General features: G+C 30.6%; 1 protein-coding gene across 1 annotated transcript; it reads left to right on the forward strand.

The window, feature by feature from the left end:
* Positions 1–910: 910 nt before the first annotated feature.
* On the forward strand, positions 911–8,681 carry LOC136230511 (expansin-B3). The gene is made up of 4 exons (XM_066019593.1): positions 911–1,300; positions 2,732–3,038; positions 4,046–4,175; positions 7,620–8,681. Exons 1-4 carry the CDS (start codon positions 1,135–1,137, stop codon positions 7,821–7,823), a joined length of 807 nt encoding a protein of 268 aa, XP_065875665.1. The 5' UTR covers positions 911–1,134; the 3' UTR covers positions 7,824–8,681.
* The last annotated feature ends 6,253 nt before the right edge of the window (positions 8,682–14,934 follow it).

Genomic DNA, 14,934 nt, shown 5'->3' on the forward strand with positions numbered 1-14,934 from the left:
TTCAGAAATGTGGTTAATGATTTTAATAGTTTAAGGTTTTAATTGACATTGAAAGTTTAGCCAAATAAATATTATGGATTTTATTTTGTAACATAACTGAGAGTAAGTTACACTAATGGCCATTGATTTTTCACTCAATTTTCGTGGTATATTCGCTAAATTTAAAAAGTAACATAAAAATCATTTAATTATATATTTTTTAAAATTTTGATTAACGTTTCAAAATAAAAATAAATAAATTAATAATTAATAATATTTTTATCCTTAATTACTATCCTTTAACCCAAAATAAAGACTCTATCACGTTTTTATTTGTCATTTTACACAAACAGCTAAGTTTTACCAAATAAATTTACACAATCAGCTAACTAAAAATGTGATCAGATACGGTTACTGTAATCAGCTAACAACTAACCACTATTTGCCAAACAAGACTTTAGAGAGAAAACTCTGAAATAATTATTTTAAAAAATAAAATTTTTTATTTCATAATGTCATACTTAACAATTTTAATTCTTAAAACTTGTTCTTTTAATGTCGTTAACAGTCATTTTTAGAATGTTAAAGTAAAAGATCATCGTTTTTAGCGTAGTGAGAAACACTAGTCCCTATTCGATAAAATAAATCCACAGACATACAATTGACAAAAATTGTATTTAGAATTTACCATATTAGTATTATTAATGTAAAGTTCAAATATTTTTATATCAAGAAATTAAATTCAAGGACCATAATATTAGTGGTCTAATACTTCAGGAGCCATATGTGAATTTTACCCATGGCATCCCTCGTAATAAACCCAATCTACAAAGGGCAACCCCGTCATAAAAACAGAAAAGAAAGCAGCCTTCGTCTCTTCCGTTCTGTCTCGTCTGAGTCTCTGTATATATAAAAATACACACACTCTCTCTCACTCCTGACAGTAGCCTCCTCTTTTCACTAACTGTTATCTACCTTGGGAGAGTGTCGGCAGCAGAACCTCTTTCTTTTCACAACTAATTAATTCCCCTTCTATTCTTCCTCCGCTTCTTTTTGTCCGCCGCTCGCCGTCGAAGCCGACACTTCTGGCGGCGGCTAATTTCTGCTTTCTGCTTTAATTTTAGTTTCTTTCTTTCTCTGTCTCGACTTTTAACAATGCCGCTCCGCCGTAGCTTGACTGAGGTATTGAGCTTGTTATTTGTGGTGGTTTTTAAGTGTATGTCGTCGGTTTCGGGCCAAGTTCAGCACCGTGTTGCTGACCTTCATTGGCGTCCGGCCACCGCCACCTGGTACGGTAGCCCTGAAGGCGATGGTAGCGACGGTATGTCCTGTTTCTGAACTTGTTTGTACATTTATTCAACCGCGTGACTTTTTTTTCTAATTTTAGCGCGGGATTCAATTTATTTACATAATTAACACTTAAATTTGTTTTTTTTCCAGTCTGTCACGCTTAATTTATATTTTGGTAAATAATTTATTAGTCCCTATGTTTTACGTATTACCTTTTTTAATCTTTTTATTTTGGAAAACATGTCATAAGGTCCTATTTTTTATCAATATTAACTATTTGGTCATTTTATCTATTTCTTTTTTTTATAGATTTTCAACTAAACATATCTTAGCTTTTAGACAACTATATTAAAATACAAAATGACATGTTACTTTTATTATTTTTTGTCATTTATGTTAAATATAACTGTTAAAAATCTAAAAAAAAATAGAAAGGTTAATATTAACAAAATATAAGATCCTACAGTATATTTTTCAAAATAGGAATTCAGTGTACTAGATAAAAAAAACTGGACTAATAAATTATTTAGCTTTTTATACTTTCACCTATAATACATAAATTTATTAATTTTTAACTTCTGAAACACTTAATTATTGATTTTTGACATAATTATACCTATTAAACACATTCTTATCATATTATGTCACCAAATAAATTTCTAAGGTCAAGAATTGACAATTTTAATATACTCGTAGGTTTTTCATAAAAAAAATAAAATATTAATTAGATTATTAAGATTATTATTTTACTTTTAATACTTTTCTATTAAAACTCTATTTTCTACTGAATTTCTTTTTTTTTTTTGGAGTTAATTAGAAATTTTTACATTAATATTATTAATATTAAAAAAATTTATAAATTAAAAAAATATTGTCAAAAGCGCATTAGTAATATAAAAAACAAATTGAAAATTCTAAATATTTTCTTTAAGCTAGCCGAAGTTATATAGTGGTCCGGAACTAATTAGTCCTAGACCCCTGTGATATTAACAACACATCAGTAGATGTATTGATGCATCAACATCGGAATGATCCGGGACCAGTTTGGTCACTGGTTCCGGACCATTCTACAAGTTTTTCCCATTTTCATATAGATATTATATGTTTTAACCTAAATTACGGTCAACTTTTATTATTCGGTTAGTCTAGATCGTACTATTAAAATGCTATGGATGTTTATCCTTATTAGAAACACCTCCTCCTTATATGTAGCATAGTAATTCCTATCCAACTTTGAATCAGTTCATTTTTACCTCAATTCTAAAATTCAGTCATTTTGTCACGATTAAAATACTTTTATATATGTATTGAAAACACATCCCTCAATTTATTTATGTAGCACAATAACTCAATTTTAATTTCCGATGCAGAATTAAGTCAATTCTGTTTAAGAAAATACAGGACTCTGTTTGTGTATACTAACTGTTTGATCAAATGTCTAAGAGAAAATTACTATGTGCAGGAGGGGCATGTGGGTACGGCTCGCTAGTGGATGTGAAGCCATTCAGGGCGAGAGTAGGAGCAGTGAGTCCGATTTTGTTCAAAAATGGCGAAGGGTGTGGTGCTTGTTATAAAGTTCGGTGCTTGGATAAGAGTATCTGTTCAAGAAGAGCTGTTACTATAATTGTGACTGATGAATGTCCTGGTGGATATTGCTCCGGTGGAAAAACACACTTTGATCTTAGTGGTGCTGCTTTTGGCCGTATGGCTATTGCCGGCGAGAATGGTATGCTCAGAGACAAAGGCGAACTTTCTGTCATGTACCGCCGGTATGTATGTTCTGTTTACTAGTTTTTTTGGCTGAATACATTAGGCCCTCGAATTAGTCTAAAAACCCAATTTACGTCCTGAACTTTATGGATGTCAAGATCCTTCAACTTGCTTAACATAAAAGGGACTGTCCTGTGCATTATGCGTCCCGTCTAAGCGAGAGTCCTGGGGAGGGATTCCACCACAAGGGTGTACTGGAGCAAGCCTAGGCCGCTCCTAAGACTCGAACCCGTGACCTTTCAGTCACACGACAACAACTTTTACAGTTGCGCCAAGGCTCGCCCTCAACATGATATGATTAATTTTTTATTGCTACGTGGCACAATCCGTAAATTTGATGGCTAATAGGTTACTTTAAGTAAGGTCAGGGGTGGAGACAGAGGTGCCAGGAGGGCCTCGGCATCAGGAACCATCTTACCAACTGTGGTTCTGACCCCTGTTTCCGCAAATTGGGGGGTTTTGGTAGAAGATGGCCTCCCAAAAATGTGTAGTTAGATTTTATATCAGTAAAAAAATAAATTATATAGGCAGGTGGCAGAACAGTCCTGTATTGGCGGCTGTCAGGGTCAATAGATTGACTAAGTTTAGGGGCTAGCGAGACATTTCTAAAGTTCAAGAGGCAATTGATTTTTTTGAGCTAAACTCGGAGGCTTTAATGTAAACTTTTGAATTATCCGGATTTACATGGACACATACTGATTTTTCATTAGTAGGTTTGAAAAAAATTTAATATGCACGAGCCCCTTTAACTTGTGCTCAAACGTCTAATAATCCTAAATTTTTAAACCGTCTTTTCGGTTCCTTAACTTGCCTAAGACGACTTTTTCGCCACATCAACTTAATTAAGATTGTGATTGTGTTTTTTCTCTGCTTTGCTTTTCCATGGGAAAGGGGGACAATTATACACAAGCAATCAAACCTAATTATGTTGTCCTCAAAATTTTGATGAAATTAGAGCATTTTTTTTAGTATTTATTAATTGAGTTATGATTATGTTTATTTGTAGGACTCCATGTAAATACCCAGGGAAGAACATTGCCTTCCATATTAATGAAGGTTCAACAGAATATTGGCTTTCTCTTCTTGTGGAGTTTGAGGATGGTGATGGTGACGTTGGATCTATGCATATAAGAGAAGTAAGTTTTTCTTACCACTACTGTTGTATTTATAAAGAAAAACTACGCGCGCCTTGTGAAAGAATACACCTCGAGCTATATTGCATGGAAACGAAAACTAAAACAGAAACGGAATTGCCTTATGAAAGAATACACCGGAAACGTTATTTCTTTCTAAAAAAAAATAATAGCTAGGAAATGGTAATGGAAATAAAAAAGGTCATGAAACACAGAAGCGCTAATGGAGAAGAGTTTTGTGCACCATAGCACTCAAGAGATTGGTATCGGATTTGATCCATATTTTCATGGACTTGACGCGACATCTAACTAAGTTGATGCGGTTTTAAGTTCATGAGTGTATTCCAAACTTTCAAATCTACCTTTCCGTCGCGTGTACTTGCTTAAATTGCCATTGTTAGTCCCTATTCTTTGTAGCAGTACCGCATTATACTCCACGTGTCACTAACAAGTTTAAACAAGTTGAAGCGGCAGAAAGGTCATTTTAAGTAAGTTAAGGTAACAGAAATGTCAGTTTGAAACAAATTGAGGTGGCAAAATTGTCGTTTTACATAAGTTGAGGTGCGGTTTTAAGTTCATGAGTGTATTCCAAACTTTCGAAACAACCTTTCTGCTGCCACCTGTACTTGCTTAACCTACCAGGCTAATCCCTTACTCCTCGTGGTAGTACCACATTATACTCCACGCATCACTAGCAGTTTAAACAAGTTGAGGTAGTAGAAAGATCATTATAAGCAGGTTAAGGTAACAGAAATATCGTTTCAAACAAATTGAGGTGGCAGAAAGGTCGTTTTAAGTAAGTTGAGGTGCAGTTTTAAGTTCATGAGTGTATTCTAAACTTTCAAAACGACCTTTTCGCCACCTGTATTGCTTAATCTACCATGGTTAATCCCTTATTCCTCGTGGTAGTACCACATTATACTCCACGCATCACTAGTAGTTTAAGCAAGTTGAGGTGGTAGAAAGGTTATTATAAGCAAGTTAAGGTAGCAGAAACGTCGTTTGAATCACTAGTAGTTTAAGCAAGTTGAGGTGGTAGAAAGGTTATTGTAAGCAAGTTAAGGTAACAGAAACGTCGTTTGAAACAAATTGAGGTGGTAGAAAGGTCGTTTTAAGTAAGTTGAGGTGCAAAAAAGTAGTTTTGAAAGTTTAGAGGGTTATTAAGGATTTAAGTGTAAATTGGAGGGGCTGGTATATATATTAAACCATCCTTATAGTGCAAGTGTAAGAAAAGCAAAAAGAATCTCTTTAGGGTCCAAAGTGAGATACACCACATTCTTATTGGGTCAATAATAAAGTATTCTAAAGATATTTATTAGGTTCTTTTTGGTGCATGTTCTTCTAAAGCCTGCACTTTTTTTTCTTTTACCAAAAAAGAAGTTTTCAATTCATACCTAAACATGCTAAACAGAGTATGAAATTCATAAAATTAATTTCTATCTTGTTAAGTGTAAACAAGGTTCCTATTATTTAGGAAAATTGCCCACTTATTAAGAAACACTTGCCTTACTTTTCCTTATTTTCATATTAGCCCAAAAATGCCCCTTCTAGTAGTATATTTTAGCTTGATAATTCGGATTATCGTGTCATAACTGTGTTTTATTAGGTTTATCCATTTCCAAAGCCACGGAAACCGCATAACTCCCTATTGTTTTACTGTCAAATTTATAGATTGCCTAACAAAGAGGACTAAATTTTAACCGAGTGGAAAAATTGAACCTCAACCCTGACAAGCAAGGATACATGTTAGTTTGATTGTTTATGTAAGTCGTGTTATGATATTATAAAAGCTTAATACATCAAGGTTTCTCTGTATTTGGTTTAAAAAGCCGATTGACCCTTGAACTATAGAGATATCTTATTAGTCTCCTGAACGTACTTGAAATGACTTATAGAGATGTCTTATTAGCTTCATGAACTGAGTTGAATGCTACTGAATACTGAACTGAATGCTGAATAAATATATTATATATAAATAATACTAAATTATAAATTATATATTATAATAAATAATAACAAATTATATATAAATAATAATAAATTATATATAAATAATGATAAATCACTTAATGTTAAACTGAATGCTGAAACTGAATCTACTGATATTGAAATTAAGTGACAAAAGGCAGGAGCATATTGCCTTTACAACTTGCTTGATATTCATTTTAACTTCTCCAAATCATCTCTTATTTTGACACTTAGCATTAAGCAATTAATTAAATCATTTTAAACAAATTTAAAGGATGAATTGATCTTTTAAATCAAGTTCAGAGAATTATTGATGTATTCCATTGTTTAAATTGAATAAATAATTTATTAATTGTTATATTTCTTTATCTAATATAATGTTTAGTCCTCACATTTAACAAATAATGTGTTGGTTAAAAATATTAGAGATAATTAAAAACTATTTACCCTGTGAACTGCCATCTCTATTTTTAGTCATTATGACTAGTGGGTTCCCAATATGGTCAAAGGCACTTCTTTTTGCCCCTTTCTCTCTCTCTTTAACTTTTAGCCATTCTCATTGTCAGTCCACTCTTGAAAAGCTTGATGTATTATTTGCATTTTTCTCCATGAATGGAAAAAGCTGCAAGTTTGGCTGTTGTATGGAAATAGTAATAGGAAATTTTCTTTTTTTTATTGTTATCTTTTGAAGTAATTAGTTACTGTGATGCAACTGTTTTAACTAAAACTTTAAGATGGTAGTTAAAGTACAAAAATAGTTTTATTATAATGTTTTTTTGGATTTTAACCGTGCATAACACAAATTCATTTTATCATATATTGAAATTTAATCTAGAGTTGTTAAGTTACAAAAATCCTCGACCTATGTTACATGGAAACGGTAACGGGAAACAAAACGGAAACGGATACGGATATCGGAAAACGTTATTTCTAAGAAAAATTAGCTAGAAAATGATAATGGAAATGGAAAAGAGACGGAAGCGAAAACGAACATGAAACACGGAAATACTAATGAAGAAGAGTTTTTGTGCAATATAGTCATCGACCACTTAATTTATGAGGTTCTGATACCATGTCACAAACCGTTTTCACTAAAAACTTAAACCTAATACATCTTTAGTCCCTTATACTTGTCCAAAAAAGTAACTGTCCTGTACTTTGAAAAAGTTCAATTTACCCCTAAACTTGCTTAAAGTGATGAATTGATTCTTTGATATTTACTTATTAGCCCGTCTTAAACTGATGTATTAGCCCTCTAAATTTGCTTAAAATGTAAGCATTTCAACTTTTCGAAAATCTCTCATCTTACCATGTTTTGAAATTTAACCAACAAATGAGATTGTCTGGGTATAAACCCTCGACCACTTAGTTAACAAGATTCTGATATAATCGTTTCAACTAAAAGTTTAAATGAAGAATAGCTTTATTATAACCTCTGAAAGTTATATTTATATATGAATGGTGATGATATTTTTGCAGGCAGGAGGCACTGAGTGGCTAGCAATGAACCATGTATGGGGTGCAACTTGGTGTATTATTGGTGGACCATTAAAAGGACCATTTTCAGTTAAACTAACCACTCTTTCAACAGCAAGAACACTTTCTGCCAGAGATGTTATTCCAAGAAAATGGTCTCCAAAGGGAACTTACACTTCTCGCCTCAATTTCTCCCCAAAGGCTTAATTAATACCTCTTTAGTCCCCCAACTTGTTCAAAAAAGTCTAACGATCCCTCCAACTTCGAAAACGATCAATTAATCCTTTGAAGTTGCTGCTTATCATGACATGATTAACTTCAACAAGTGATGAGTTGGACAAATTGAAACAAGATAAATTGCACTAATGAGGTCAGTGAACTTCATTTTCTTTCGATAAGGTCATTGAACTTAACTTTACTTTTTATTTCGATAAAGTCATTCCGATCAATTTTGACAGAAAAGTAACATGACAACCACGTGTTTAACACTGCCACATGGCAATAAAAAAGCAGTCCTTTCCAATGGGATATCACGCTACTTTTCTAATGATTTTTTCTATCTGAATCTACCGAAATGACTTTATTGAGATGAAAAGTCAACTACTTTATTGAAAGAAAATAAAGTTTAATGCCATTTAGTATAATTTACTACTTTAAAGAGTTAATGAGTCGTTTTCAAAGTTCGGGGATAATCGGGTTTTATGATCAACTTGGAGGGGCTGGGAATGAATTAGGCCAACCAAAAACCAAGAACCTAAAAAGGGCATTTTGGTCTTTTTTTTCCTATTGGTATGTTTATTATATTTTTTAGAAGAAAGTGGCTATTGGGATGCATAATTAGTGGCATCATCCAGTGAATGCTCTTTCTTTTTATCTTTCCTCAACTTTTTTTTTGGGGTGTGTTTTTGAGGGGTTGTTTTGTATGTTTGTGGCAAGTGCTTTGTAGTGGGTAGCCCTCTCCAAAGGAGAGAGTGCGTGTAGTTTGTATTTTATAATATCTTTCTTGTAATGTTTGTGGAATTTTAATTCAGAACAAAGTAAAGCATCTTCAAGTTTTAGTCTTCATTTTCTTTATTGATTAACTGTCGTTTTTACACTGTACTATAATGTAATTACAATGAAATGGAATGGTGCTGATTTCATTATCTTGTTTTGTTTACATCTTTTTAAAAATTAGTGAAATGTAATTACTGATATTTTGTTTAATTAAATATAATCATAGAAAATTATTTACATGATTAAAAAATGTAAAAGACCCAAAAATATGAGAAATGGAAAAACAAGAAGAAGAATGCAGGAAAAAAAACCCAAAAAACAAAAAACATGAAAATAAAAAACACAGAAATAAACAAACGTTAAAAAAGAAAAACACAAAAAAAATGTGAAAACTTAGGAAAATGAGAAAAAGCGTGAGAAAAGCATGAAAAATGAGAATAAATGGGAAAAACTAAAAAAAATGAGAACTGCAATGTTTTTCAGGATAATGTCAAATTTAACCCTAACATTTCCAAACAAAATCAATTTTAGCTATACGTTATCAAATATTTGATAATGTTAGTTTGATTGTATCTAAGAGGGTGTTTGTTTCAGCTTTTCGGAGGAGCGTTTAGCGTTTCACCCCAAACCACAGGAAATATAGCGTTTGGTTAAGTTTATATAACCGCACCGTTTAGCATTTTCTCTGGAAACTGCAGCGTTCTGGAGCGTTTCACGAAAAGCTCCTATTTGGAGCTTTTCATAAACAGCTGTTTGTAGTTATATGTTATTGACAAAATTATCCTTTTTATTTCCACAAAATATGTTTATTCCTTAACATTATTTATATTTCTACAACATAATTACCGGAAAAATAAGGTTTTATTGCGTTCAATAAATATTTTATTTTTTATATTAATTTGTGTAACACATTTTTTATTTTATAATAGGATAAGGTGCAAAAAATACCCCTACATTTGTAGCTAGGAGCAATCTTACGCTTAACGTTTAAAATTGTGCAATTGTACCCCTAATATTGGCAGTCAAAAGCAATTTTATGGGTTTTTTTTACATTTTTTTCTCTTTTATAATTTCATCGTTCATTAATTTAAAACATGACCATTTTAGACATTTTAAATCCGAACAGCAACAGTTCAATATAATTTTACCAAACACTAGTAATTAAACCGCTAATAATAAACAGCTAACAGCTTACTGCAACTGCAAACAGCTAACAGCAACCGCAACAGCTATTAGCTAACAGCTGAACCAAACAAGCCCTAAGTGTTACTGTTGACTTTCCAAATAAATTTGTCAATAAATTAAAATAGGGTAATTAATTTATTAGTCCTTATATTTTGACAAAACATATTGTTTAGTCTCTGTATTTTAAAAAACACATGATAAAGTCCCTAATCTTTTTTTTGATGAACTGTTTAGTCCCTAACGTTTTTCTCAGTGAACTGTTTAGTCCCTACCGTTAGACTCTCATGAAGATTTTGTTAGTCAATTTGGATTTGCGTTCTTCTTTTCCTTTATTTTCATTTCCTTTAAACTCTAATGCATCTGAAATCAATTTTGAGTGTTCTTCTTCTTGATTTTCTCCTTAATCGTTCAAATTCGTAAGCATTGGGTCTGTTCTTTTTCTTGTTCTCCATACAAATAACTTCTTCTTTTAAATTGGATTTCCTCTCCTAAAGTTTGAAGGTAAATAGTAAAGTGTAATTTAGTCATTTCCGAAGTCATAAACGGTAAAAAATCTAACAAACAGATGGAAGGACTAAACAGTTCACTGAGAAAAAGGTTAGGGACCTTACCATGTGTTTTTGAAAATAGAGGGACTAAATAGTGTATTTTATCAAAATATAGGGACTAATAAATTAATTACCCATTAAAATAATTTGACACATTTTTTTGTTCATTATTTTGTAACTATATTAGTAACGTAATATTATATTATAGATACTTTGACAAAAAAAAATTGTAATTAACGTTTATGTGGCAGACATAGTTTTTAGCATTTTAACATTTTTTTGTAGTTATGTTCGTTTCATAGTAAATAACAGGTTTTTCTAAGTGATAATTAAATAATAGCTAAACCAATTTTTTTAAATTTTCGATAATTTATAGCTAAGATTAAACTTCTTTTGAAAGATTAAATTAAATTTGTTATTTCGTATGTTAAACCTAAATTGAAAGAACTCATATGTAATAATTTGCTCTTTGATTTATTTAACAAATAAAAAGTATGTAAGCCACAACATATTTTTTCTTTAAATAATTTAAACATCTTTTGTGGAAATTTTAATATTTTATAATGAAATTGGAGACCCCATTTGCAATTAATAGCAATAATAATAATGTACACAGATTTTAGGTTGTGGGATGGGCCCCAATGTGGTGAAACTGAAACAATTGAAGACAGTTGATTCAGTTAGATGGGTAATTAATTTAATTGGTCTCTTATATAGCAAACAAATTTTAATTGTTATGTGGCCCCCAATGCTTCCCTATGTTCAGTTATCATATTGTCCTTTAATATTTATGGATCCAATGCTCATCTTTTTAAACATTTTAATTTATGCTATGATATTTATTTATCACTCATCTTTGGTAGCTTATACAATTAAATGATATGAATTAAATACTGGATGTGTTTCACAATATTTATGGATAAGGCATCAGAATTAAAAAATATAATTAATTTTAACTAAAAGACTTTATTATTATTTTAGTAATTGTATCTATAAATTAATTTTTATCTATTTCCAAAATAAAAATGAAACTTAAATAGAAGTATATTTGGTAAAAGTCAATTAATGTGCATGGATTGAATCAAAATGTCGTTTATTATGGAATAAATTTTTTTTCTAAAAAGATAAATATTGTGAAACGGATGGAGTATAACATAATGCAGGTTATAAATTCAATATCACAAAACGCATCATTAAGTCTCTGATCTTTCATTTTGTGGTGCATTAAGTTATTGATTTTTTATTTAGATACATTAAGCTCTGACCATTTATTTTTGGTCCCATTAAGTCCTTAATGACAAAAAAAAAAAATCAATTTCGAACATAGAACTCGATTAATATAGTGTTATTCATTGCACATTTGTATTTTTTTCATTGTTTGAAAGCAGTTTTGGATGTGTAATATGATATAGAAAAATTGTAAAAAACTTTTTTGTTATAATTTCAAATACAGATTAAATTAATAATGTCTTTTTAACAGAATTAGATGTTCACAACTTAATAATTTGGTAAGCAATGACTTAATAAGATCAAAAATAAATAATCAGTGGTTTAATGTATCCAAATAAAAGATCAAACACTTAATAAATAAAAAATTGGAAAATCAAAGGTCTAATGATGTTTTTTTTTTGTCATTTAATAGTATGAATATTGGAGGAGAATAATTTAGATTTACTTATCAAATCATGTAATATTAATAATTAAGGAGATGTTCGGTTGCTCAATTTTTTGTTTCTGTTTGCCTTAAGAAGAGTTTCAGGTGTTTGGTTAGTAACCTTTTGTTTGTCTTTTACATCTGAAAATCAGCTTTTTACAAAAGCGTGGAATCTTTGCTTTTGGAAAATGAGCTTTTTCCACCGTAAACAGTAATATCAAACAGCATGTAAACTAAACGGGCTCTAAGTTTTGCCGATAAAACAATTTCATTAACGATAGATCGAAGAGAATATTTTTTTAATAGGTTTTTTAAGAGGATGTATTTGAACCTACAACCTCTCATCTTTGATACCAACTAAGTTATGCACTTTTGGTAATAGATTCAACCGAAGTTAAATCACCTGTTAATTTAGTTTTGTTTACGTATGCATCACCTAAAATATAATTTTTGTCTTAGGGGTGTTTGATTGCTCATTTTCATGCTTTTGTTTGCCTTTTCACTTTAAAAATGAGAGTTTTAGATGTTTGGTTAGAGAACTCTTGTTTGTCTTTTATACTTGAAAATTAGTCTTTTATAAAAGCAAGGAATCATTGCTTTTTGGAAAAACAATATTTTCTAACAGCAAACAATATGTAAACTAAACGGATCCTTATAGTTATTATCAGAGAAAGAGTTAGACTCCGTGTACGAAACAGTACAATATTAGTACTAACTTCGGTTATGTATGGATGCTAGTAGAACTTAAGTGGTGTAGACATTAAACAAAATTAATAAAAACAGTTGCGTTCACATAGACCCTGATGACCACGTAAATTTGGTCATCCACCGTTAGATCTAGGCGGATTAAATATAAGCCTTATGATGTTTTGAATCTCCATCTTATGATTTTAATCCGCCTAGATCTAACGGTGGATGACCAAATTTACGTGGTCATCAGGATCCATGTGAACGCAACTGATTAACAAAGAATGAGTTTTTTATTCGATATATTGTTAATGAAGTTTGAAATTACATTATTTATAAATTAAAAGTTTTAGCATTACATTATTATTTTATATGTGGACTCTAAATATATTTTTCTACAATAATATTAATCATAAAATTGATTTTTTACTTTATCCTTAAAAAATACATGATAAACACTTTTTTTTTTTATTTAAAATTTATTTGCTACTTCTTAAAAATATAAAAACTAATTGATGTATTGTCTGTATAAGCAATGTAACAGTCTGCTACCATATAAAATTATCCATGCTTTCAATTTATTACGTCACGTCCTTAAAGTATGTTAATACTTGGTGAGATAGAAAGTACTTGGAAGAGTGTTTTCTAAACTATGATTGTTTACTTGTTTATTGCAATATTGCCGTTTTTTTGGTACCATTCTAACACTATCTATTTTTTTAATATAAAAAAATAATTTAATTGCTTACTATTAATATATTTTATGATAATATTTATAATTAAAATAAAAGCTTAATATATTTTATACAAGTTTAAAGAACTAATTGAATATTTTAATTGGCTTCTGAACTTTTAAAATGTCCTAATAGCTCTTTGAATTTGCATAAGATATTTGGTTAGCCCCTTGAACTTATGCAAAATATAATCAATTGATCATTCAGTTGCAAAAAAAAAAAAAAAAAAAAAGTTAAATGCGGAGAATGTATTGCACGCGTCTTAAAAAAAGTAAAACAATCAGCATCGGGCCATTGCGCTATAATATTAGAGAATAGAAGGGTTATAGTTGTCACACCCGACCCTAAACGACCTCAATCGGCATCGGGCGTGAACGTATAAATTCTAGAAATTTAGACACGGACGTGACAATAGTTGAGTAAGTAATAGCTTCATTTTTACTCTATTCTTGAAATATGTAATAACATGCTAAAACACGTGAATTACATCTCCCAACCGAGTGATCAATTGATTACATTTCACGCAAGTTCAGGGGGCTAACTGAATATTTTATGCAAGTTTAGAGGACTTCGGGACACTTTGAAAGTTTAGGGGGCCAATCAAGCTTTTTGGATAAGTTCAAGAGCAAATGATGCATTAAGCCTAAAATAAAGGGATAAGGTACCGAAATAGGCCTAAGGTTTTTGGGGAAATATCAATTTAGGCTCAACGTTTAAAATAGCACAAATATAGGCTTAACGTTTACAACATAATATCAATTTAGGCTTAACGTTTACAATATAGCATCAATTTAGGCCTCACGTACAAAATAGCACCAATATAGGTTTAACATTTACAAAATAATACAAAATTATGTTGTAAACGTTAAGTCTATATTGGTGCTATTTTGAATGTTGAGCCTAAATTGGTACTTCCCCAAAAACTTTAACCTTATTTTGGTACCTTATCCATAAAATAAATTATATATAAAATAATGATTCGTGAGATCATAATATGAACTTTTGAAATTGCTTCGTATTATATTTTTGAATAATTTATTAAATTTAAACAACTTTTGAAGTTGGTTGTATTATAGATACTCTTAAAAACCCATCTTAAAAAAAAAAAGCTTGTGGTTTATCTATTTTGCAAACGCGAACCTGTGGTTTTTTTTTTTTTTTTAGAAACAGATGTATGTGTTAAACGCTGTTAGCAAACAAAGGTAAAATCGACTAACGGTGTTAAAATTCAAAGAGAAAGAGTTAATTTGGTCCTTATATTTATTTATTTCATAAATTAACCTCCATAATTATCTAATTATCACAAATAAATCCCAAAATCAAAAATAAAAATAAAAAATATCATATTCTCAATCTCTTTTTAATTTTTTTATTTTCCTCTTCTTTCTCTCTTCTCGATCCGCTCTGTTAATTTTTCATTCTAAAATCAATCAACTGGCAAGAACAAACAACAATGCAACATTAACCAAATTAAGTAAATCCATGAATCCAAAATCAAAAGCAATTAAAGCACA

The sequence above is a fragment of the Euphorbia lathyris genome, chromosome 5 (assembly GCF_963576675.1).
Source record: "Euphorbia lathyris chromosome 5, ddEupLath1.1, whole genome shotgun sequence".
Taxonomy (NCBI): domain Eukaryota; kingdom Viridiplantae; phylum Streptophyta; class Magnoliopsida; order Malpighiales; family Euphorbiaceae; genus Euphorbia; species Euphorbia lathyris.